General features: G+C 43.1%; 1 protein-coding gene across 2 annotated transcripts; it reads left to right on the top strand.

Annotated features, from left to right (window-relative positions):
- Positions 1–893: 893 nt before the first annotated feature.
- Positions 894–21529, top strand: LOC129852485 (protein delta homolog 2-like). Of its 2 annotated transcripts, XM_055918275.1 has the most exons (6): positions 894–1109; positions 5938–6030; positions 17701–17758; positions 18348–18478; positions 18577–18724; positions 19446–21529. In XM_055918275.1, the coding sequence occupies exons 1-6, from the start codon at positions 1019–1021 to the stop codon at positions 20266–20268; spliced, it is 1344 nt and encodes a 447-aa protein (XP_055774250.1). In that variant the 5' UTR covers positions 894–1018; the 3' UTR covers positions 20269–21529. The 2 variants fall into 2 exon arrangements, with proteins under 2 accessions (XP_055774250.1, XP_055774251.1); XM_055918276.1 differs by lacking the exon at positions 894–1109 and having other exon boundaries at positions 5940–6030; positions 18348–18494.
- Positions 21530–25623: the final 4094 nt, after the last annotated feature.

Below are 25623 nucleotides of genomic sequence, written 5' to 3'. Positions count from 1 at the left end.
GGGTGACTGGCAAAGCTTTATAATGTGGTTTATTTCATTTATAATCAGGCTTTCAGTGCTTCTTACAAGTGAAATGGGACTACAGCCACTTGTAAAAACATGTGCCTGTAACCATTGTCTCTTAAAAACAATGATTTGCCGTCGTTAACTGGACTAAACCAGACAGTAAAGTTAACACGAAAGGTGCAACAGAATTCTGATTGACATGGAAGATAAAATACATATTTCGGGTAAATGTTCTTTCTTTCACAATATGCAGTAAAACACAAGTACAAAGACACACTGTCAACAGGCAGCCACACATTTACAGTAAACACACGCAGATGCACACTCACGCACACGCACACGCACACGCACGCACGCACGCACGTACACACACACACACACACACACACACACACACACACACACACACACACACACACACACACACACACACACACACACGTCAGCTGAAGGCAGTCATCCAGGCATGTAGGTGCCTGTTTTCTAAGGCACACAGTTGTGATATTGTGGAGATAATCCTCTGAAAAATGATCCTTTTCTTACTATCACCTGCAGTGGAACGTGTGGGCACAGCAACCGTCCAACCTCAGGAGCCTGATCTGTCGCTACAGCAACAGGCATCCACTGACTAGCTCCCCATTTCTAGGAGGTACAGAATACCAAGAAGCACACACAAGGGAGCTTGCCCGATGCTCATCTCAAATGTGTTTCTCTAGTCTGGGAGGTTGAGATTCTGAGAAACAGCGACAGAAATCGATCACTCAATCTATGTTTGTGAGTCCATTGTCGAGTAGAAAGAAAGGTGATTATTAGACGTGATGGCTGTCTAATGGATGTAGACATTAATGGTGCCTGTCTCTTTAAGAGTTGGTCCTTGGCAGGTCTGTGCTGATAAGTGAGGAGGTGGATCCCTGCCTGTCTTTATTCTGCCTCTTGTTTCTCTGACAGGCTTTTTGATCAACAAACTCCTCCGTGCTGCCTGCTCCTGAACGTGTGTCTGTGTAGCTCTAACATGTGTTTCTTACTGTTTGTGAGAGCACGTGTACCTACTCGCTCTATCCGAGGACTCTTATTCAGTGGTGAGGTGACCACCTTCAGCACAGGTGTGTAACATACGTACAGTGTGTGTGTGTGTGTGTGTGTGTGTCTATACAATTCTAGGTAATTTTAACCTTCTTTAGGCAATATATTGTATCGTTCAGCAAATAAACCAGAATCAGAATTGCTGATTAGGGTTGTGGCATACAGTACATGAAAATGTGTGTGTGCATCTTGGTGAGTTATCTAATCTTGGTTAGATGGTGATTTTATGTTTATGCTAAATTGTGGCCTGCAATTTGCATATTTAAAGAACATCTTGTTCTCTTCTTGTTGTACTTAAAACTGAATTAAAAACATGTTTGCCACAAATCTACACGGGAAACGCACATTTCAAGTACAGTAATGTAATTAAGTAAGATCGCAGTGACTGAATGAAACAAAACCAAGTGCATCCTTATTTTGATTCGACGCCCACACAGTGTGGGTTTGATGGAATTCGACACAAAGTGGCGGAGTAATCAATGACTGTTAGCATTTGAAAATCAACCTCGGTGGTCTTGTTATGATTTCATTTTCCATGTACGCAACATGGTCAACAATTATCAGTGTTGGATTACGGTCAGTATTCTGAATTCTGTGAGGGAGGTTCTTTCTGGATGTTTTATCCTAGACACTCCATTTGGTGGTTCAGTGACATAAGGACGCACTTCCAAACAGCCGAACACAAATAGCACTTCCAATAAAGGGTTAATTGTGAAGAAAGAATATGATAGCGCCAAGAATATCAGAGGAGATCCTAAACTCACACCTCGGCTATTTCCTACACACGCAGCGTAAAGACTATCAGTCATTTACAGTCACCACAGCGATAGAGCAACATTTACCTCAGAATGCTATATAGTGAGAACAGGAGCGGGTGAGGTGAAGTACAGGTAAAGTGTTTTTGATTACTGTGATCGGAAAAACAGAATCGAATTCAGCCGTTGATCACAAAACATTTATGTTATAGCCAAAAGGAGAAAAGGGACAGAAGGTAGGTCCTAATCAAGATAGCTGCACTCAAGTATCTACTTAAAGTAGCTAACCGAGTTATCTTGTGGAAGGTCTATTGAAGTCGGACCTGTATCTGATTGATGAAGAGCCAGGCTGAGACGTGCTGCCTGCTGTTAGAATGTGTCCCCTGCTCTAGCTGTGAGCCCACAGGAAATACCCTCACATCTCTCTGCCAGACTCTATCAATGTACTGAGAGAGATGGTCCCTATCCAAATCCCTGTGGGAAACCCATAGGGGATATGGAAAATGTATCTTCAGAAAGGAGAACAAGTGAGAAATGGAAGGATGGAAGGATCTAATTGTCATAGATGTAGATTTTGTGTCAGAAAGGCCAGTACATGTTACATTTGACGTACACTGCCGTTCAAAGGTTTGAACACACCTACTCATTCGAGGGTTTTTCTTTATTTTTACTATTTTCTACATTGTAGAATAATAGTGAAGACATCGAAACTATGAAATAACACATACGGAATCATGTAGTAACCAAAAAAGTGCTAAACAAATCAAAATATATTTTATATTTGAGATTCTTCAAATAGCCACCCTTTGCCTTGATGACCGCTTTGCACACTATTGGCATTCTCTCAACCAGATTTATGAGGTAGTCACCTGGAATGCATTTAAATTAACAGGTGTGCTTTCTTAAAAGTTAATTTCTGGAATTTATTTTCTTCTTAATGCGTTTGAGCCAATCAGTTGTGATGTGACAAGATAGGGGGATATACAGAAGATAGCCCTATTTGGTAAAAGACCAAGTCCATATTATGGCAAGAACAGCTCAAATAAGCAAAGAGAAACGACAGTCCATCATTACTTTAAGACTTGAAGGTCAGTCAATACGGAACATTTCAAGAACTTTGAAAGTTTCTTCAAGTGCAGTTGCAAAAACCATCAAGTGCTATGATGAAACTGGCTCTCATGAGGACCACCACAAGAAAGGAAGACCCAGAGTTACCTCTGCTGCAGAGGATAAGTTAATTAGAGTTACACTGTCTGTGATTTATTTAGAATTCAAGGCACACCTAACCAGCATGGCTACCACAGCATTCTGCAGCGATACGCCATCCCATCTGGTTTGGGCTTAGTTGGACTATAATTAGTTTTTCAACAGGACAATGACCCCCACACACCTCCAGGCTGTGTAAGGGCTATTTTACCAAGAAGGAGAGTGATGGAGTGCTGCATCAGATGGCCTGGCCTCCACAATCCCCCAACCTCAACCAAATTGAAATGGGTTGGGATGAGTCTGACCACAGAGTGAAGGAAAAGCAGCCAACAAGTGCTCAGCATATGTGGGAACTTCTTCAAGACTGTTGGAAAAGCATTCCAGGTGAAGCTGATTGAGAGAATGCCAAGAGTGTGCAAAGCTGTCATCAATGCAAAAGGTGGCAACTTTGAAGAATCTCAAATATAAAATATATTTTGATTTGTTTAACACTTTTTTGGTTACTACATGATTCCATATGTGTTATTTCGTAGTTTTTATGTCTTCACTATTATTCTACAACGTATAAAATAGTCAAAATACAGAAAAATACTTGAAAGAGTAGGTGTTCTAAAACTTTTGACCGTTAGTTTAGTGGGTGAGATTTTTGTGAGTGTGGGAAACAAATCCATACGATTCAGTTGTTGGGTTTATATTTACATTTATCACATTCTTATCAACACTTGAGCCAGAAGAGACAGCGTACTTCATCATTTACATGGAATCTAGCGCATCAAAGACAATGGACTGCGGCTATTTAATGTGGCATGGGGAAATAGCCCTCCTATTATGGAATTAAAACTCCTCTTGGGTTTCCAGTTCAAAGCAGGGCCCGGCCTTCCGAGTGGCGCAGCCGTCTAAGGCACTGCACGGCAGCGCTTGAGGCGTCACTACAGACCCGGGTTCGATCCCGGGCTGTATTGCAGCCGGTAGCGACCGGGAGACCCATGAGGTGGCGCAGAATTGGCCCAGCGTCGTCCGGGTTAGGGGAGGGTTTGGATGTCCTTGTCCCATCGTGCTCTAGCGGCTCCTGTGGTGGGCCGGGCGAATGGTGCGGCTGGCTTCCGGGTTAAGCGGGCAGTGCGTCAAGAAGCAGTGCGGCTTGGCAGGGTCGTGTTTCAGAGGAAGTATGGCTCTCAACCTTCGCCTCTCCCGAGTCCGTACAGGAGTTGCAGTGGTGGGCAAGACTGTAACTACCAATTGGATATCACGAAATTGGGGAGAGAAATGGGTAAAAAATGTAACCAAAAATAATAGGGCCCATGTTGGCTCTCATTAGCAGCTCACAAAGTTCCATTAGGCTATAGCGGGAACAGGGAAGGGGCCAGTTGTTGGCCAGCAGCCACATTCACAACGGCAATTCAATGGAATCCCAGAATGACAATTGGGAGATTACTGAGAAGTATATGAAAACTCGAGCCAAGTGTAAGGCTGAAAGCTATTGCTCCCGACCCCTTGCTCTTAGTTTGCTCCATTCCAGGGAAGCTGGAAAGGTCAACTTGCCATTGCATAGAAAAGTGAGAACAGCACCTTCATCTGGATAAGACATTTAGATGGACCTGGATAGGGTCGAGTCGGCTGACTGCCAAGTGGATATCAAAAATGTAAGTTCAAGTGCTGTGTGGCGGCTATGCAAATGTGATATACCTGAGTCACTGCATACTCTAGCCTTTTAAATGGTTTAGCAGACTGCTGTAAGCAAAGAGAACACGGTCACATGTCAGATAGGTAACTAATAGCAACGATGCAACACGGTTGGAGGAGCAGGTTTATGCAGTAACCTTGGATGCAGTATCACTGCAATAATCTCAAGAAGACATAATGGTAAGTGGGTAGATTTGTATGTTGGGTGGTGCTGAGAGAGAGAGAGAGAGAGGTGGCACTGGAGTGGTGTGGTCTTGTTGTAAATGTCCAGTATTAAAGATTCACACAATGTTGTGAATTATTGAGTGAGTGTCAGTTGCCTGTCGAGGTGATCGGGTTTCTTTCAGTTTGATCTTTGGAGGAGTTGGAGGAGTGTTTCAGCACTCCTGACTTACTCATGACTAACAGCATGATACTGAGTAAGCAAAGACTGAGTAAGCAAAGCCCCTCTTCTGAGTTCTGGAACTACTGAGAAATAAAGCTAAGTAGTATGGGGAAGGAGATGATACTAGGTTTTGTTGGCATCAACAGTTGTAGCTGTTTCTCTCCAGGACCAACCCTTGTCCTTGAATGCCATCATGTCTGAGCTGATTTAGAACTGGGACACCTGGTTAAGTGTCCTTTATCGAAACGATGACAGCAGAATAAGAGTTATGAGCCAAGATGTAATAAACCTGCAGGCCTCTGCGACGGAATGTCTCACTCCTGTTCTGTAACCTTTGGAGACCCCTTTGTGGCCACAAAGCATGTTCACCTTATGGTAGAGCTGGGAGGATAAACCGACACCGACCATACGGATCACTTTTTGCAGGCATTTTGCTGATATCGTTCATTACGATAAGTAGCCTAAACTAGAGAAATGTGAACTATACTACAGAAATGTGAACTGCTGAAAGGAAACAAGTTTGCTAATATGGGTGATTGTTAATGGGACAATTGGTGGCTACAATCATCCAACTAGAAGTAGTAGTTTAAAGGACATTTGGTGCACATTAATGTTATAAACGTATCGTTCTATTTATCGTTATCGCATCAATTCAGACAATTTATTGCAATATGTATTTTTGTCCATATCGCCAAGCACTACCTTATGGTAGAGATTTAAGGCATTCCAAAGATAGATGTCCAATCAATTGGGGCCTGTGTATCGGCACAAGGTTAACCTCCTAAAGCCTAAGGAGGAATCTTCTGTGCTCCATTTCAGATCCCCTTTGCACCATGCCTCTGAGAGACTCAGTCCCGCTGCTGCTCTGGAGTTGCTGCGTACTACTGCTTGTCCACCAATGCGAGGGTCAAGGTAAGGCATTAGCTGCATGTCAATTGGTGCCCTACATCCTATAGTACATACAGTGGGTTCCGAAATAATTGACACCCTTGACGAAGATGAGCAAAAATGACTGTATAAAATAAATCATTTACTGTGGGAATTGTGATTGAATCAACGTTCAATGCAACATACCAAAAACAAAACGAACAATGCAAGACTTACAGTAGTATGCAAAACTAACTATGCAAGAAAACATTTTGTAGGCAGAACGCATCGGAGTAGGATTCTATTTCATTGACAGGCACAACTCAGGCCTGTACTCTACACAGACCAGAGTGCCATAACCAATCAGAGCTGCAGTAGGCCTATATGCAAATAGACCATTGCCATATATGGATCTGTACCATTCACTTTGAACTGGACTGTTTTTACAGCGTGAGCGGTCATGAGTAGATGCGCTTGTTTTGAGATCAAAATGAGAGCTAAATGTAGTGACGTGTGCACATTTGTACATATGTTCATATCCTTTGCTAGTTAGCGAGCTATTAGCCCAGTTATAGATCATTTGTAGTCCTCAATGGGAGAGTGATTGTTTCCTACAAGAGCACAAAACGTGTACATTTCTAGACAGCTTTGAAAAGTGAGTCAGGTAAAGAGTTGTATTTTTTATTTTATTTTGTCTTAAAGGAGTAGTGTTGCATTTTGAGACAGACTTGAATAAGCTAAGTAGCCAATGCGTAGAGGGTAGCATTAGTTAACTGATTCTCTGTAATAAGTGTATTTGGAATAATGATGCATTTACTTTTTGTGAAGTGGTTTCTTGCATCAAACTACACAACATTTTCAGTCACCTCCTTGTCTGAAGGACAAGTTGATAAACAGGTTAATGTCAAGCCCTGCATGTTTTTTTCAAACGTCTCATGGGCCTACATTGAACACCACACATTAGCTGCCACTGTAGGCTGAATGAAAGAACAGCTGTTTCCATGTTAAAATGTTATGGGATGCATTTTTCCATTGTTTTTGATGGTAGGCCACTCTGGTAGCCCTACATTATGATCAAATAGTCACAGTAGCCTACTTGACCACTGTTAAACTAACTTAAAGCAGGTACAACCTCAGTGTTCACAGTAAACGGGCCCGGAAGTTGCACAGAATATTCACAACGTTCAAGTTTGCACTCAGCAGACCTGAAATTAGCTCAGTGACAACATTTTTTTTGAGAGAACATTGATTGTATGCTAAATCGATTGTCATTTGTCCAAAAAATTACAAAAACATATATCTGAAAAAGATAGGGGTCAAAATGAATCACACCCGTTTTCAATACCTCACCTTGCGAGGATAACGGCACGATCCTTTTTGTAAAATGTTTTATGAGTTTGAGAACACACTGGGAGGGATCTTAGACCATTCCTCCATACAGAATCCTTCCAGATCCTTGATATCCTTCGCCTGGACTGTCCTCTTCAATTCAAACCACAGGTTTTCAATGGGTTTGAAGCCTGGGATGGCCATTGCAAAATGTTGATTTTGTGGCCAATCAACCATTTCTTTAGCATACAATATAGCTCCGTATTTGAATTATTTATTTTATCCAGTAATTTTTTGCTGATCTTTATCAAGGATGTCAATCATTTCGGACCCCACGGAATATGTACTCCTAGAGAGAGAGCCCTGGCAACTGTGCATGTGAGTGCATCTGATACTGTATGCTGGGTAACTATCAGGTTTAAGCCAAAGGATCAATACGATTTCTGCTGATAAAAGTAAACAAACCTCTGTTCAAAACATACATCAGAAGTAGTTTGATATAGAATTATTAAATACATCATTTCAATCAAAAGTAACAAGGACACGTCATCATTTAAAAAAAAAGAAAAACGTTGTGTGAAACAGCGAATGTGTAGACTCAATAAAACATCGTTTAAAGCATGAAGTACAGAGATTCTTAACCGCAATTCAATTTAAACTTTGAACATTGCTGTCTGTGCATGAAGAATCATGTTCTTGAATCAGTCCTAATCTGCCCTCAGTACGGAGTGCAATATCACAAACAGAGGTGCTTTTCTCTCCTCCCTTCGCTGTGAAATTCCTGTCTGGTTAAAGAATGTGATTCATTTTTGCGTCACCCCCTGGGGTGAGAAGGGAAGCCCTGATGTGGTAGGAGGCATTGTGACAAAAGGTGTGACACGCGTGTCAGAAGACAGGAATGCCCTCTGTGTTACAGCAGTAGTCAATAGCCATTGGGTTTGCTTTAAGGATAAAGGATCATAGAGCCTATCCTGGCCTGTCTACGTCTTCAAGCCTTGCCAAGAGCCTCGGAGCCATGGGATAAGGCAGTTGATGCTCCCTGCTCGGCCGTCCTACCTAAATATTTTTCTAGTGGCACAAGCAGCTGGAGTGGATACAGAGATTGAATGATCCTTAATTTCTCAAGGATCTGGTTACGATTCTCTCAGCTCCTTCAGACGCTGGTGCCCCCTCGCACGTCCCTCCTCACCCCCTTCCTCCTTAATCTGGATTTAGGGCACACGTGCGCGTGGGCTGGCGGCCGGCACGCGGCCCGTCTTGGGATCAAAATGGAGGAAACCAAAACCTGTGCTGCGTGTATAACTGGCACCAAAGCACTTGCCGAGGCATGAGCAGGGGAGGATGGGAGGGGGGGGATAAAGTTTCATGGCCAGGAGTAAATTTAGATCCCTCTGGTTTTAACATGAAGAGACTCAGTGAAGCCCGGTGTGTAAAGTACCCCTCCAGAGAAGCACTGGGCAGCTTGCAGGCCCTGAGGGCCAGACTGGGGAAGAAAACAGCACCTGTCCCCCCATGATTAGATGGTAAACCAGAAGCTCTTAAAGAACACTGCTCCAAACAAAGGACAGTGTGTTTAACAGTTGGTGGTCCAGTCATTATTTCCCATGATTATCTGGTGATACATAAGCTAGTGACAAGGCCCTGGTCCAAAGCCTGGATACATACGATATCACCACCCAGCATTCTACGAATGACAAGTTGACAACTGAATAAGTTACTACAATACTACAGTATACTGCATATACACAGTTGTCATTGTTAATATTCTGGCAATGTTTATACTGTATAGAATTTTTTGTTATCTTGCTCAATAATCAGTCAGCTGGGGGACTTCGTACTGATTAGTTTAGGACCATTTTTCCTGATTCCAAGTCTTCCGGGATGTATTCTGTTGCTGATACTGAGCCCTGGGTCTAGTTGGGGCATGTGTGTCTTCATGGTTCCTGTCTTAGCAGAGCTGGAGGGAACCTACTACAAACACACAAAGCCCACAACAGGGACAGGGAATGGGGCTGACCAGACAGGCTTCCCTGGCAGACAGTGGCTGGGACTAGTCTTCTCTGACTTGCTGCAGGGCCAGCAGTAGGAATGAGAGGCAGGCGGGAGGGCTGCTGTACTTTCCTGGACCTCTGAGAGCAGGCTGACTTGTCTCATCAGTCTGTCCACACTCTGCAGTGATCAGACGGCTGTTTGTCCGTCTACCCTGGCATGCTCATTCCCTCCCTACGGACATGTGCATGATATGTGCAGTATGGCTACCCAAGCCTTTGGCGCACGCCCATCCTGCATACTCCTTCTCCTCTCTGTCCCTCTCACTCTTCTCACTCATTGTGATGCTCACTGTGGTTCCAACTCCAACTGCAGGCGAGTTCCACTTCCATCCCCTTAACTTCTCAATATGTCTCTCTTCCTACCAGATATAACACACTTCACACAGCGCTTCAAGAGCCTTTGAAGTTTACTCTAATAAACCATGCAGAAAAAAGTTGGAAAGAAAAGGGCCTCCACGCATCTTTACCACTAGGGATGAGAAATTACAGAAATATTCTCTCGTCTAAACCGGAGGCACTGGCAGCATGGGGTAAATGGCACCTGAAGGATTGTTGATGGTGTCTACTGTGACATCCTCCATGCCATTTAATGACGCCGTACAGAACTAGCAAATGGCTGGATCACGGCTCAATTAAATTGTACTTGCTTTACGTACACAGTAGCATTTTAACATATTTCTTTCCGGTGGTCATATAAAATTGCAAAACGTTCCTAGATAGACACGGATATATAATGGCAGTTTTAATTCAATTCAGCCTTAAGTCATATAAGATGAGACAAGTCTGTTGTTATATTCAACGAAACGTGCTTTTAAAAGAGCACAGTTTCATTTTTTGCGTGTCAAAAACAGAAATTAGGTCTCTGAAAATAACAGCATACTGCAATATTCCCATTGTCTGTGGGATTTCTTTTTTATTTTTATAGCTTCCCTGTTTAGAATACATGAGCTAACGCATTTCATTGTTCAAGGTCCGCTTTGTTGCCACGGACACAGGGCTTACTGCAGCCAACTGTTGTGTTGTTCATGGAAAATGCCTGCAATTCCACATCAATCCAATGACTTTCTGCAGCATTGTATGCATTCACAACTGAAGGATATCTCTATTGTCTTACGGTACATATAATTGCCAAAGCTACACTATTCTAAATGTTGAGATGTGAAGACGCAACAATGATAAGAAATATAGTCAGTTGAGCTGAGAAACTAAAGCTAACAGACTAGGCTATACGAGAAAATGTACTATTGTATATCAAAGAAAGAATTTGTATAAATTACTGCTCAGGTAACAAAGAGAATAACTGTTTTACTGTAAGAACTCTGCTCTACAAATCTTTCTGTATAGTGACAGGGTTTGGGTACAGTACTACAGTGTGGGAGGTGAGACAAGGAGTGATTGTGAATTCCAGTGGTGTTTGGGCAGAGTTTGTGCGGGCGGAGACATGACTGTACGGCATTCCTCTCCTCCCACTGCACGCGCTCCCCTCGTGCGGCTCACCGCTACCACACGCACCCCACACACCCTACCTGGCAAGCCCCCATTATTTACTATAGCCAAGTACAGACAGTACATAGGTATGCCTAAGGCCAGCCAAATCAACTAGTAACAACAGCTGATGACAATAAGAGATTAATCACATATCCCTTTAGTAGTAAATGCTTGCCAGTTCATGGGGATGTTTAATAACTCAGAAATACAGCTTGAGTTACCTTTCTGAAACCAATAGCATATCATTCATAGTCAGAATCATATAAAACCCCAAGTGAAATCAAAGTGTGTGACTCATCATGTGGGCATTCGTCTATCCTCGTCCCCACTCCCAAGGTTTCAAGTTTCAAGTTTTATTAGTCGAATGTACAGGATACACATGGTAGACAATGTCCAACAAAGTGCTTATTGTAGGTTCCTTCTCCACAATGCAACGACAATAAGAAATAATAAAAGATAAGAATACAAACATGAAGTAAACGGCTCAGTAGAAAAGAAGAAACATTTTACCATAAGTATAATACAGGAAGGCACAATTTACAGTGCAATATGTACATGTATCAGGGATTGGGGGGAAAGTGTTTAAATTGAACAGTATTAGAAAGAGTAAATGAGTGGGTGTGTGCGTGTGTGAGTGCATGTGTGCTAAGGTGAGGAGAGTCAGTGCAGGTGGTTAGTCCAGTTTGAATAAGTGTTCAGCAGTGATGGTTTGTAGATAGAAACCGTCTCTGAGCCTGTTGATATCAGACCTCATGCTCCAATACCATCTGCCCGACGGTAAGGGAGTGAACAGCTCATAGCTGGGATGATGCTGCAGGACTTCCTCAGGCACTGTTTCAAGTATCTGTCCCGGATGGGTGGGTACACGGCCCCAGTGATGTACTGGGCTGTCTTCACTACTCGCTGGAGGTCCTTGCGGTCGTGGACGAAGCAATTCCTGTACCAGGCAGTGATGCAATTGGTGAGGAGGCTCTGGATAGTGCAGCGGGTAGTATTTGGAGAGGACCCAGGGTGGAATTCCGAATATCTTCAGCAGTCTGAGGAAGCAGAGGTGCTGTTGCGCCCTCTTGACTAGAGTGGTGGTGTTGATGGTCCATGTCAAGTCATCGGTGACGTGGACACCAAGGAACTTAAAACTGCTGACTCTCTCTAATGCAGTCCCGTGGATGTGGATCGGGCGTGTTCCCTCCTCTGCTTCCTGAAGGCAAAAATATATTCCTTTGTTTTGCTGATGTTGAGGAAGAGGTTGATGTCCTGGCACCACAATGCTAGTTCACTTACCTCCCCCAGCTCGTCGTTGTCGGTTATCAGGCCTACAACCGTGGCGTCGTCAGCAAACTTGATGATGGAGTTGGCGTCGTGCAAAGCCACACAGCCGTGGGTGAACAGGGAGTACAGCAGAGGACTGAGGACACATCCCTGGAGAGTCAATGAGAAGAAGGTATTGTCAGGATGGCGCCAACGTAGAGAAGGCCGACATCTTACGAGTTCCAACCCATCGATGCTATTTAGTGACTTTTTCATGTTAATATTTATGTTTTTTTGTGCAGAAAGTTCATACTATTATCAAATATGACGCCAAGCACTTCTGGACATCAGATTGACAGTTACTAAACTCGATTTTGACTTCAAATCCGACTTGAGAAATGGGTCCTTGGCGCCCTCCAGCCAGTGTCTACACTCCTCTAATGCCAACTTCAACGCCAGGAGCTCCCGATCGCTAGTTCCCCTCTGCAGGAGACAGTTTCTTTGAGTAATATGCACATGGATACAATTTTTGTGGATTACCTTGTCGTTTGGACAGGAAAGCCCTCAGGCCCACTTCTCACATAGGTGTTCCTTTTGTCCAGGTGGGAAAGGGCATTGTGGAGTGCAATAGAGATAGTATCATCTGTGGATCTTTTGGGGCGGTATGTAATACGGCCAATATACCACAGCTAAGGGCTGTATCCAGGCACTCCGCGTTGCATAAGAACAGCCCTAAGCCGTGGTATATTGGCCATATATCACACCCACTTGTATCTTATTGCTTAAATATACACAATATTTTGTTGCACCCCTTTTGCCCTCAGAACAGCCTCAATTCGTTGGGGCATGGACTCCAGAAAGTGTCGAAAGCGTTCCACAGGGATGCTGGCCCATGTTGACTCCAATACTTCCCACAGTTGTGTCAAGTTGGCTGGATGTCCTTTGGTGGTGGACCAGAAACTGTTCATTGTGAAAAACCTAGCAGCGTTGCAGTTCTTGACACACTCAAACTGGTGCACCTGGTACCTACTACCATACCTCATTCAAAGGCAAATCTTTTGTCTTGCCCATTCACCCTCTGAATGGTACCCATACACAATCCATGTCACATTTGTCCCAAGTTTTTAAAAAATCCTTCATTAACCTGTCTCCTCCACTTCATCTACACTGATTGAAGTGGATTTAAGAAGTGACATCAATAAGGGATCATAGCTTTCACCTGGATTCACCTGGTCAGTCTATGTCATGGAAATAGCAGGTGTTCCTAATATTTTGTACACCAGTGTGTGTGTGTATATACAGTGGGGAGAACAAGTATTTGATACACTGCCGATTTTGCAGGTTTTCCTACTTACAAAGCATGTAGAGGTCTGTAATTTCTATCATAGGTACACTTCAACTGTGAGAGACGGAATCTAAAACAAAAATCCAGAAAATCACATTGTATGGTTTTTAAGTAATTCATTTGCATTTTATTGCATGACTTAAGTATTTGATACATCTGAAAAGCAGAACTTAATATTTGGTACAGAAACCTTTGTTTGCAATTACAGAGATCATACGTTTCCTGTAGTTCTTGACCAGGTTTGCACACACTGTAGCAGGGATTTTGGCCCACTCCTCCATACAGACCTTCTCCAGATCCTTCAGGTTTCAGGGCTGTCGCTGGGCAATACGGACTTTCAGCTCCCTCCAAAGATTTTCTATTGGGTTCAGGTCTGGAGACTGGCTAGGCTACTCCAGGACCTTAAGATGCTTCTTACGGAGCCACTCCTTAGTTGCCCTGGCTATGTGTTTCGGGTCGTTGTCATGCTGGAAGACCCAGCCACGACCCATCTTCAATGCTCTTACTGAGGGAAGGTTGTTGGCCAAGATCTCGCGATACATGGCCCCATCCATCCTCCCCTCAATACGGTGCAGACGTCCTGTCCCCTTTGCAGAAAAGCATCCCCAAAGAATGATGTTTCCACCTCCTTGCTTCACGGTTGGGATGGTGTTCTTGGGGTTGTACTCATCCTTCTTCATCCTCCAAACACGGCGAGTGGAGTTTAGACCAAAAAGCTCTATTTCTGTCTCATCAGACCACATGACCTTCTCCCATTCCTCCTCTGGATCATCCAGATGGTCATTGGCAAACTTCAGACGGGCCTGGACATGCGCTGGCTTGAGCAGGGGGACCTTGCGTGCGCTGCAGGATTTTAATCCATGACGGCGTAGTGTGTTACTAATGGTTTTCTTTGAGACTGTGGTCCCAGCTCTCTTCAGGTCATTGACCAGGTCCTGCCGTGTAGTTCTGGGCTGATCCCTCACCTTCCTCATGATCATTGATGCCCCACGAGGTGAGATCTTGCATGGAGCCCCAGACCGAGGGTGATTGACCGTCATCTTGAACTTCTTCCATTTTCTAATAATTGCGCCAACAGTTGTTGCCTTCTCACCAAGCTGCTTGCCTATTGTCCTGTAGCCCATCCCAGCCTTGTGCAGGTCTACAATTGTATCCCTGATGTCCTTACACAGCTCTCTGGTCTTGGCCATTGTGGAGAGGTTGGAGTCTGTTTGATTGAGTGTGTGGACAGGTGTCTTTTACACAGGTAACAAGTTCAAACAGGTGTAGTTAATACGGGTAATGAGTGGAGAACAGGAGGGCTTCTTAAAGAAAAACGAACAGGTTTGTGAGAGCCGGAATTCTTACTGGTTTGTGGTGATCAAATACTTATGTCATGCAATAAAATGCAAATTAATTACTTAAAAATCATACAATGTGATTTTCTGGATTTTTGTTCCGTCTCTCACAGTTGAAGTGTACCTATGATAGAAATTACAGACCTCTACATGCTTTGTAAGTAGGAAAACCTGCAAAATCGGCAGTGTATCAAATACTTGTTCTCCCCACTGTATGTATATATATATATACACACATATATATACACACCACTGTTCAAAACTTTGGGGTCACTTAGTAATGTCCTTGTTCTTGAAAGAAAAGCAAATTCTTTTGTCCATTAAAATAAGATAAAATTGATCAGAAATACAGTGTAGACATTGTTAATGTTGTAAATGACTATTGTAGCTGGAAACGGCAGATTGTTTATAAAAAATCTACATAGGCATACAGAGGCCCATTATCAGCAACCATCACTCCTGTGTTCCAATGGCACGTTGTGTTAGCTTATCCAAGTTTATCATTTTAAAAGGCTAATTGATCATTAGAAAACCCTTTTGCAATTATGTTAGCACAGCTGAAAACTGTTGAGCTGATTAAAGAAGCAATAAACCGTGCCTTCTTTAGACTAGTTGAGTATTTGGAGCATCAGCAACAGAAACAAATAACTTTTTTCTGAAACTCGTCAGTCTATTCTTGTTCTGAGAAATGAAGGCTATTCTATGTGAGAAATTGCCAAGAAACTGAAGAGCTCGTACAACGATCCCGGAGTCGCCTCTTCACTGTTGACGTTGAGACTGGTGTTTTGCGGGTACTATTTCCAGCTACAATAGTCATTTACAACATGAACAATGTCTACACTGTATTTCTGATCAATTTGATTTTAATAGACAAAAGAGATGGCTTTTCTTTTGAAAAACAAGGACATTTCTAAGTGATATTATTACACATACACACACACACACACACAGTCGGTGCCATTTAAGAATGAGGACCATTTTTTCCCCTCGTGAACATGGCCTTATTTCTATAGGCAGGTAGCCTAGTGGTTAGAGCGTTGGACTGGTAACCGAATGGTTGTAAGATCGAATCCCCGAGCTGACAAGGTAAAAATCTGTTGTTCTGCCCCCTCAGCTAACCCACTGTTCCTAGGCTGTCATTGAAAATAAGAGTTTGCTCTTAACTGACTTGCCTAGTTAAAAAAATACAGAAGATCGGACTATTTGGTAAAAGACTAAGTCCATATTATGGCAAGAACAGCTCAAATAAGCAAAGAGAAACAGTCCATCAATACTTTAAGACATGAAGGTCAGTCAATCCGGAACATTTCAAGAACTCTGAAAGTTTCCTCAAGTGCAGTTGCAAAAACCATCAAGCACTATGATGAAACTGGCTCTCATGAGGACTGCCACAGGAAATGAAGACCTAGTTACCTCTGCTGCAGAGGATAAGTTAATTAGAGTTACCAGTCTCAGAAATTGCAGCCCAAATAAATGCTTCACAGAGTTCAAGTAACAGACACATCTCAACATCAACTGTTCAGAGGAGACTGCGTGAATCAGACCTTCATGGTCGAATTGCTGCAAAGAAAGCACCACTAAAGGACACCAATAAGAAGAGACTTGTTTGGGACAAGAAACAAGAGTCCTTTGGTCTGGAGTCCAAATTGGAGAGTTTTGGTTCCAACCGCCGTGTCTTTGTGAGACGCAGAGTAGGTGAACGGATGATCTCTGCATGTGCGGTTCCCAACGTGAAGCATGGAGGAGGAGGTGTGATGGTGCTTTTCTGGTGACACTGTCAGTGATTTATTTAGAATTCAAGGCACACTTAACCAGCATGGCTATCAGAGCATTCTGCAGCGATACGCCATAGTGGGACTATATATATTTTTCAACAGGACAATGACCCAACACACCTCCAGGCCGTGTAAGGGCTATTTGACCAAGAAGGAGAGTGATGGAGTGCTGCATCAGATGACCTGGCCTCCACAATCACCCGACCTCAACCCAATTGAGATGGTTTGGGATGAGTTGGACCGCAGAGTGAAGGAAAAGCAACCAAAATGTGCTCAGCACATGTGGGAACTCCTTCAAGAGTGTTGGAAAAGTATTCCAGGTGAAGCTGGTTGAGAGAATGCCAAGAGTGTGCAAAGCGGTCATCAAGGCAAAGGGTGGCTACTTTGAAGAATCTCACATATAAAATATATTTTGATTTGTTTAACACTTTTTTGGTTACTACATGATACCATATGCGTTATTTCATAGTGTTGATGTCTTCACTATTATTCTACAATGTAGAAAATAGTAAAAATAAAGAAAAACACTTGAATGACTAGGTGTGTCCAAACTTTTGACTGGTACCGTACATACACACACACACAACATTTTTATTTTATTTTTTTAAATGCTTAGACGGCCCGGCTAAGGATTTCAACGGCAGAAAAAATCCATGATGTTGTAAGGAAACACCACACACGTGGACGACCATCTGCCTTGGGTTAGAGGTCATAGTGCCATTAACATCCGATCGAGCCCTGAAATCCCTCAAATACACAAACGGCTGTCATACAGACATATTCTGACTTGACAATTACTGAACCACCAGTATACTTCTCAGCAATTGTGGTAGAATTGTGAGGTATAAACTCCCTGAATTAAAACATTCTGTCGACCTGCCTACATCACAAATACTGTTTGAAATACAGCACTGTCATGATCTCAATTAAGCTTTATAGTCCATAACATTTTGTTGTTTCCAGCTTGCTGCTGGAGGAATACAGCTGTGGGGTAAATGCTTACAAAAAGTTGAAATATTACAGATAGGGAACATTCATCTGTTCAATGAATAGGCATATCTAATTAATGACAACTATTATGTCTGAATGTCAGGGTAAATCTTGGATCTGTCTCCTAAGCAAGTGTTTGCTTTCTCTTACAGTTCTAAATTGCACGTGTAATGTGACCAACAGTCGGTGTGAGGAGAATGCGGTGTGCAGGTGAGGTGAAACACGACGCTGAACAGCATCTGAGCAGTGATATGTATCTTACTAAAGCATGTTTCTAAAAATATATATTTGAATATGTTGACAGGGTAAAAGATGGTACACTGGTAGTGATGACTCCATCGTATTTCAGATATGAATATGTTAACTATGTCAAGCATACAGTACATGACAATACCCTGCTGTAGACAGCTTGGCTGTCGAGACGTTGTTATTCAATTATTGCATCCGAGTTCCTAGAGTGTACGGTTCTCTTTTTCTTTCTCAAGCGTATATGCCGAACCTATAAAGCCATCATTCAGGCCCACAATTGTCTGGTGTCAAGCCTATATCCTTATCACTCTCTAGAGAAGGTCACACTCAAAATATATGAGTGTTTCTACTAAATAACAGATAAAGTACCGTACAGAGCAGGACATTGCAGAAGTTATTTTGCTAAGTATGGGCGCCCTCCTGTGTCCATCGTGGAGCGGCTCCGCATTATTTGACAATGCCACTGTATATAAGAGTATATCTCCCTGATCATGAGGGTGTGTCGGCTACAGAGTTGAGAGCTGATCTAATTGGCTGTGCTGTATTCCAGCTGTGACCCGGGTTGGGAGGGGCAGCAGTGCGACGTCTGTGTTAGAATGCCAGGCTGTGTCCATGGATCATGTCACCAACCCTGGCAATGCACATGCGAGCCTGGATGGACGGGACGCTTCTGCGACAAAGGTGACAGAAAACATTTGTATGTATCCGACAATCCTAATCTTATTTGTTGAGTGAGTGGTAGCGCAGTACTTATTCACCACTTCTCTCCTCTGCTTCAGATATCCATGTGTGTACAAATGAGGCACCTTGCCAGAACGGCGCCACTTGTTACACAAACATTTCAGGGGAATACTCCTGCCTCTGCCCCAATGGATTTTACGGGAGGAACTGTGAGCACAAGACAGGACCCTGTCATAAGATCGGCAGGTGAGTTCAATTACCAACACACCAGAAAAGAATCTATGGAACAATTTTCTCTCAGGCCTACTGCTTCTGTCTTAATCAAAACAAATCACTGTGAACAACAAGTTCAATCCCAACCAGTGGCTCAAAACACACGTGTATAGGAATGAGTGGACATTTCAGACTATCACACGGGAAACTAGTGTGTGAATTTCGATAATCAGTATTTCTCTCAGAGCCTGTTCGATGAGTGTGTTTCAGTGTGTATGTTAGTGTGTGTGTTTTGACTGTGGCATATCAGCCGGTCCCCTGATGGCAGTCAAACACATGCAGACTGGCACTGGCCGTGTAGCAGCCTGTTCAATTTGTATCCACTGGAGAGCAATCATGTGAGTTAATGGGCTCATTGTCGGCCAAGTGAGTGGCCTCTAGTACTAACAAACACATTGTAGCAAGTTATCTACACTACAGCCTCCATGGAGTCCCCAAATCACTGGCAGTTACCAGGGAAACCATGCAGGCCAAAGGGACAGACTCTGGGGTAGATTTGTCTTAAGGTGCCAAATCAATGCCTGATTGAATGTAAACAGTGATCATCACAGAGTGAGCGCCACACATTTACTTACAAATCAGTTGGAGGCCCAGGTCCATATGAAAAGGCTTGGGTTGAGGAATCAATTCAGCATCGAAAATCTATTCAGAACATTCCCTCTGGGTTTTTAGTGCTTCTGTTTTTATTTTTCAGGTCTCCATGTAAGAATAGAGGGCAATGTGAGGACAGTAGCGGCTATGCACCAGAACTCTCCTGCCGCTGCCTGGCAGGCTTCAGTGGGCCGCGTTGCGAGACCAACATGGACGACTGCCTAATGCGTCCCTGTGCCAATGGTGCCACCTGCCTGGATGGCATCAACCGCTTCTCCTGCCTCTGTCCCGAGGGCTTCACGGGCCGGTTCTGCACCATCAACCTCGATGACTGTGCCAGTCAGCCCTGCCTCAACGGAGGGCGCTGCCTGGACCGTGCCAGCACCTTCCACTGCCTCTGCAAAGCTGGGTTCACTGGCAAGACCTGCGAGGTTCCCCTACGGAGCCCAGAGAGCCAATCACCCATCAGGAGCTCCCATGGCTGGGCTGGGGGAGGAGAGGGCTGGGGCAGGGTGACTCAGGCCAGGCCAGACCAGATCACAACAGGGGGGAACCATTCTCAGGGCAGCAGTAACAGTAATAGTGGAGACAGGCTGCTGAAGATCTCTGTGAAGGAGGTGGTGACCCAGTGGGGGTCGTCTGGCCTGTCGGAGGTGCAGCTCATCACCTTGCTGGTGCTGGGGGGTATGACACTGGGCGTGGTGGCTCTCACAGCTAGCCTGGTGCTGAGGGGGCATTGGCAGGACCGCTGTGCCAGCTGCCGGTGCGGCCCCAACCCCCGCCTGCACCCGCTGAGACACAGAGACTGCCAGCCGACCCCGCAGAGCCACCTAGTCACAGTGGAGCAGGAGTGTAAGATCAGCTTCCTGCACACGCCCACGGCCCCCGAACTGGAGAAGAAGAAACTGAACACTGAGTTGATTTAGGCTAGATTTACCATCTCCATAGCACTGAACACAGGACAGGAGCAGAGAACAGACGGCTTTCAGCAGAGGGAAAGCCATGCTCTAAATCCCAATCCTGCCTCCATGACTGATTGTCTTCAGTACTGACAGTCAAAATACAGACAACATACCAATCTAGGTATCGATACCCAGAAAGACGCAGGACCAAGAAGAGACCAGTGGGTATGTTCAAGGAGAAATGGTAGGAGAATGTGTTTGACACTCCTAACAAAAAGAGCATAGTCCTAATATGACGGATTATTGCTTGACCACAGGGGTAAGAGGTGCATAACAATAAAATATACTCAAGTTTTTTGGTGACTTTTGTCACGGACAATTAATGTGTAATTTGTCCATTCTCAAAATCTGCTGTTGCGGTTACTTGGCATGAACTGCATGTGAGATAGGCGTACTGACAGACAGCTTTGGAATGTTAGCCGAGACAATGCCCTTGCCATGTCAACCAAATTGGTGTACCGGTATTTGTCAATGCTGTTGTAGTCACAATATTAGGCCAAAATGTTAGGCTTGAATGCAGATGTGCAATCCGCCCATATATTTCCAAATGGGCTCAGACATCACAGCCTGAACAAATTCCCTGCTTACAGCTCTGCAGTGTACAGAATTCAGACAGAAACAAATATTACCTGAGTTCATGTCATGTTTCAACACTGTACTTTTTATATGATTGGCTAAAGAACTGCAACATATACTTTGTTAAATTATAATTGTATTATTTTGTAAAAAGTAATGTCTATTATGTCAACATTGAAACCTAATTGAGATCTGCTATTGCTGTATGATGGTTACAGATGTAGGATCTTAATTTGAGCCAGTTTGCTACAGTAGGAAAATAATCTTGCAGCAACAAAGAAATGTGAATTATTATGTGGATTATAATTAATGGACATTTTTGTGAGGGAAAATCAAGTCTGAAATTACTAAATGGAAATTAAACTTCAGGCGCCTATTTAAACTTCAAATACACACGTTTTACATGTCCTACGTTGCAGCAAAGTTCCCCAAAAACAGTGTAACCAAATTCCCTTCCATTTCCTAAATTAAGATCCTAAATCTGTAATAGCGAATAAGAATATGGATTTGCGCAACTGTATTTTGAAGTTGTAAATGTAATTTATTGTCTGCAATTTATTTGTGGAATGTGTATGTGTTCTTTTTTTGCAATGAGTCTTATTTTTTTATACTGAATTGTGTGCAATAAAGTTGTGAACTATTTCCTGTACACAGTGCTGGTATAACTGCCCAAATGCTTCCACTTCAGTGTAGATATGATACAGACAACAGGTAACAGTTACAGAAGATCTAAGAACACGTACCATACCTGTCTTTATCCCTAAATTACATGACCACAGCGTGACAGCTCAATTCTATCAAGCAACTGAAAACCACAAATGTATTGTCCATTTAGCTTTGACACAAACCAGGTTTCTATCCAACCCTTTTATGCGAGTAAAATATATGTAGGATGAAAAAATGTCACGACAGTCCTGATGGAAACAGCTAATTTTATCGGTAAACTTTCCAAATGTCGACAAAACTAAATACGCTAGACAAAGTGGGATGCTGTGTGGTCCGCCCACTACGACTCAGGAAAGCTTACAGTTTATTAGGTTACAGATTAAACAAGTTAAAATGAACTTCACAGGGTGGTGAAAGTGCACGGTGGTGAGCTCGATGCTCCTTTCCAATAAATACCTATGGTCTTATTCTGGTGACATGATGATAGATGCTTGGCTGCGGTTTGACAAGTAAAAACTCGCTCAATTTGTCCACAACGATCTCATCATGTGTAGGTTATACCCGCACTGTATCTGCGAGCTGTTGGCTAGAGCGCGCTGTTGGCTAGAGCGCGCGGGCACATTCACTATATATCATAACATTTTTTTGTGACAAAACCATCAGTAGAGTTGAAAATGCGATTTAACTTATGTTTTTTATTCAGTACATGGGAATTTAAGCGCAAAACGTATTTTATGTGCACTACATTATTAACGCACAGCCTTAGTCAATTTGATGGAAACATTTCTGGTGGGAAAATGTGCATTCTGTTTTTGTCGATTTTAGAATATTCACATGAAAATCTGTCGCCAATTGGATGGAAATCTAGCTACTGTCCCTTTGCTACGAAGTGTCAAATATAAAAACTGAATTCTGAAACTCTATTTTCCAGGAGACAACCACCAATTGTGCAGACTCAGCTCTTCATGCCACTACTGTAATATGACCTGCAGTCGTTTTTACATAATTTTCACGACTTACCCGTGTAGTTTCCCTGAATCTCAGCGCTCTTATCCCACCATCAACATTTCCTCAACTCTCAAAACCCTTAATTTGCCAAATCATGACTGGCAGAGGTGAAATGTGACCTGACCCCACCCTGGCATAATATCCAACAGATGAAGTTATGGAGATCCCAAGAATAACCTGAAACTAGAGTCCTCACTTCCTGTAGGAAAGAGCTCCAGACAGTTTCCCTCCTCAGGTTCACCACACAAGAGAGCGAGAGCTACTCTGTAACATGCATGTTATTGCAACAGTTACTGTAAGATAGCATTGTTGCAACACACCAAAATTAATATAATTTTAGCAATTGAAAAGTCAGGGATCGGACCATACAAAAATTATATTTAAAAAAATGGAACAACATGAGAATCCCGAAACTAGCAGCCGCAGGGTAGTGGGTAGTGGAGTTGTCCTTACTATCATTGAGGTTTTCACAGACCTAAGGCCAGATATTCTATGCCTAATCACCGCTGATGAGGATTTATCCCTGAAGCAGATGGTTTGCTACGTGAGCCTAACGGTGTGCCTCCAACTGGGTACAGCCTCATCACTGTGCTCTGTCAACTGGTACTGATGTGAAACAAATGGGAACTGTTTACTGATGGTCCACAAACAGCCATGGCATTCAGATCCCATCAAATATGAGCGAGTGAACTTGAGAAGACCAATCAAGACCAATCAAGTTTTTTTTAGGAGAGAGGTGCAACATCCCTCCTTGGCTGATATTACTCTTCTAAGGCCTGTTATTGGCAGCAATGACAATGAATGTCTTAACTTTGTAATAAACACAGACGGTTATGATACTCAAGACTGCCAGAGACGGGCCTAGTGTGAACCAAAAACAATTTCTTCTTTCTCTAAAGCCCGGTTGGTTCCTTGGTCACCTGTCACAGTTTAGGAATGAAACAAGGACTTGGAGAGGATTATGATACAGTTTCAGAGGTGATGGGAGTGCAGAGTACTGACAACTCAGTCTGTGTGGGCAACAACGCTTGTGCCACAATGGCAGCTGCCTCTTTAGGGACATATGGCAGAAATGTATTCCCCTGTGTAGAAAGGCCACTGCCATCCTTCCACAGCTCCGCTGCCTGTTAACATTTAAGTCAAGCTGGCACCACTCCACGATTAAATCTATCCTTATAGGAATACAGAGCTCTAAGGTAGTAGTCTAAATAGAGCCCAAGCTTGAAATACTGAATGAATCATTCACCTGTTCTGGTACTAAGCACATTTTCTTGTTGTGTCAGTGAGAAATAGCTCACAAACTCAATGTGTCAATCATCTGTCCATTTTAGGATATCATGAATTTTTATACGAAAGAGCCCTGCTTGGTTTTTAAAAGGGAGAAAGTGACACCCAGTGGAAAAAAAGAGGTACTCGCATCTACTGATTACCACATGAAGCAAACTACAATGAGCAAAGTAGCCCATGCGCCATGGAAGTGAGCTTTATGATTTAGGTTTACAAGCCTTCAACAAAGTGACATGAAATCAGTAAAAAGACAAAACGTGTACTTACAGTATGTAGAACATGTATTCATAATACGTCATATGTATGAAATCTCTACAAAAACCTTGATTCATAACCATTTTTGAGAAACCATTGAGAGACAGCAAAGTGGGAATCATAACTATATATTTTCTTATACTTTGACGGCACCTTAGATGTGCAGTTTGACCGTCTCAGACTTTGGCGAGTGTTTAAGTACTCGTCCAGGGTGCCTTGCACCTCCTCCTCATTGTAGGCTCGCACCCGGAACAGGGACCCGTCATCGGCCCTCTGATCATGCCGCTGGACGTGAAGATAGAAGACATATCATACAAGGTCAAATCAACATAGAGTTGTGACTCTTTCAAATGTGTGATTGTTTAACTGTTTACAGCTTGCCGTGATATTTAATATGGAATTAAATTACACTTATGATACTAATTTTAAAATCAATGACGCACCAAATACTAATCGTTACTGGTTACTAGGTATTTTTTCTCAAAGTCTTACTGTAATCTTACATTTTCCAGAAGAAAGAGGATCTTCTTGTGCATCTCCAGTGCCCTTCCCAGCTCGTAACCGACTCCAAGAGAGGGCTGTGTCACTTCAGCTATTATCACTCACATCAGAGAAGAGTGAAGTTTAGCTGGCTTTGAACCATTTACTTGTGTAGAAGTAGAGCCAAACTTCGCTATTCTGAAATAAATCTCTTGAAATTAATACTGACAAGAGTAGATCACTAAAATGCACATTCAATTTAAAAAAAAGACAAGACATTGAATCATTTTCATTTTAGGCAAACTTGTCCTCACCACCAGACATCACAAGCCATTCCATATCTTGTTGTGGATCAACTTCTCTCCGTCCGACACAGCATCCTCAGTTAGGACAATCTGGGCGCAAGGTTCAAACCAATGTTGACAAGTTCATAACCACCACAGTACACAGTTTAGTCATAATGCAATAAATTAGTCAAAAAATACTTAACAGTCCAGAAAACAACAAGCAAGTTGAGCTCAAGCTGGTAGCAAACTACACAAATTCTTAAAGGAAAATAAAAACACATTTCTGTCAGACATTTGTGGCATAGATAATTAAGATGTCTTATCTACATAATATGCTTAGATGATTGAACTGTTGAACTCTTGTTATTAGAACGTATCCCTTCGGACTCTGGCGTTGGCAGTTGCACTTCCTCCCTCATATGGGCCTCAGTCACCTGGGGCCCAGAGAGGGGAGAAGTCAGGCTTGTCTATCACATGTCCCTGGTGCTATGCAGAATATCAGAAAGAGAAGAGGACAGGAGGGAACATTGTCTTCATATGTGAATGTGTCTTTACCTATTTTAAACCATTTGATTCATGGGGAACCAATTACTTGTCTCCACAATGTCTGTGCGCCATTCACTCCCCCCTTTGGACTTGGGGGAGAAGTGGTGGTTAATTTCTTTACCATCAAAATAGGAGAGACAAAAGTCAGAGTTAGCCCCGAGACAAAAGTACAAAGGCATTTTATAGCCAAGATACACCCCTTTCAACCTACATG

This window comes from Salvelinus fontinalis, chromosome 1 (assembly GCF_029448725.1).
Source record: "Salvelinus fontinalis isolate EN_2023a chromosome 1, ASM2944872v1, whole genome shotgun sequence".
NCBI lineage: Eukaryota > Metazoa > Chordata > Actinopteri > Salmoniformes > Salmonidae > Salvelinus > Salvelinus fontinalis.
This window is presented reverse-complemented; position numbering and strand designations above follow the sequence as displayed.

What these genes read in the sequence shown, in the direction of transcription:
- LOC129852485 (XM_055918275.1), top strand. Translation starts at nt 1,019, where the DNA reads ATGTGTTTCTTACTGTTTGTGAGAGCACGTGTACCTACTCGCTCTATC. An exon ending in GGTGACCACCTTCAGCACAG is followed by an intron (nt 1,110 to 5,937) that starts GTGTGTAACATA and finishes GCTCCATTTCAG; the next exon opens with ATCCCCTTTGCACCATGCCT. An exon ending in CCACCAATGCGAGGGTCAAG is followed by an intron (nt 6,031 to 17,700) that starts GTAAGGCATTAG and finishes TTTCTCTTACAG; the next exon opens with TTCTAAATTGCACGTGTAAT.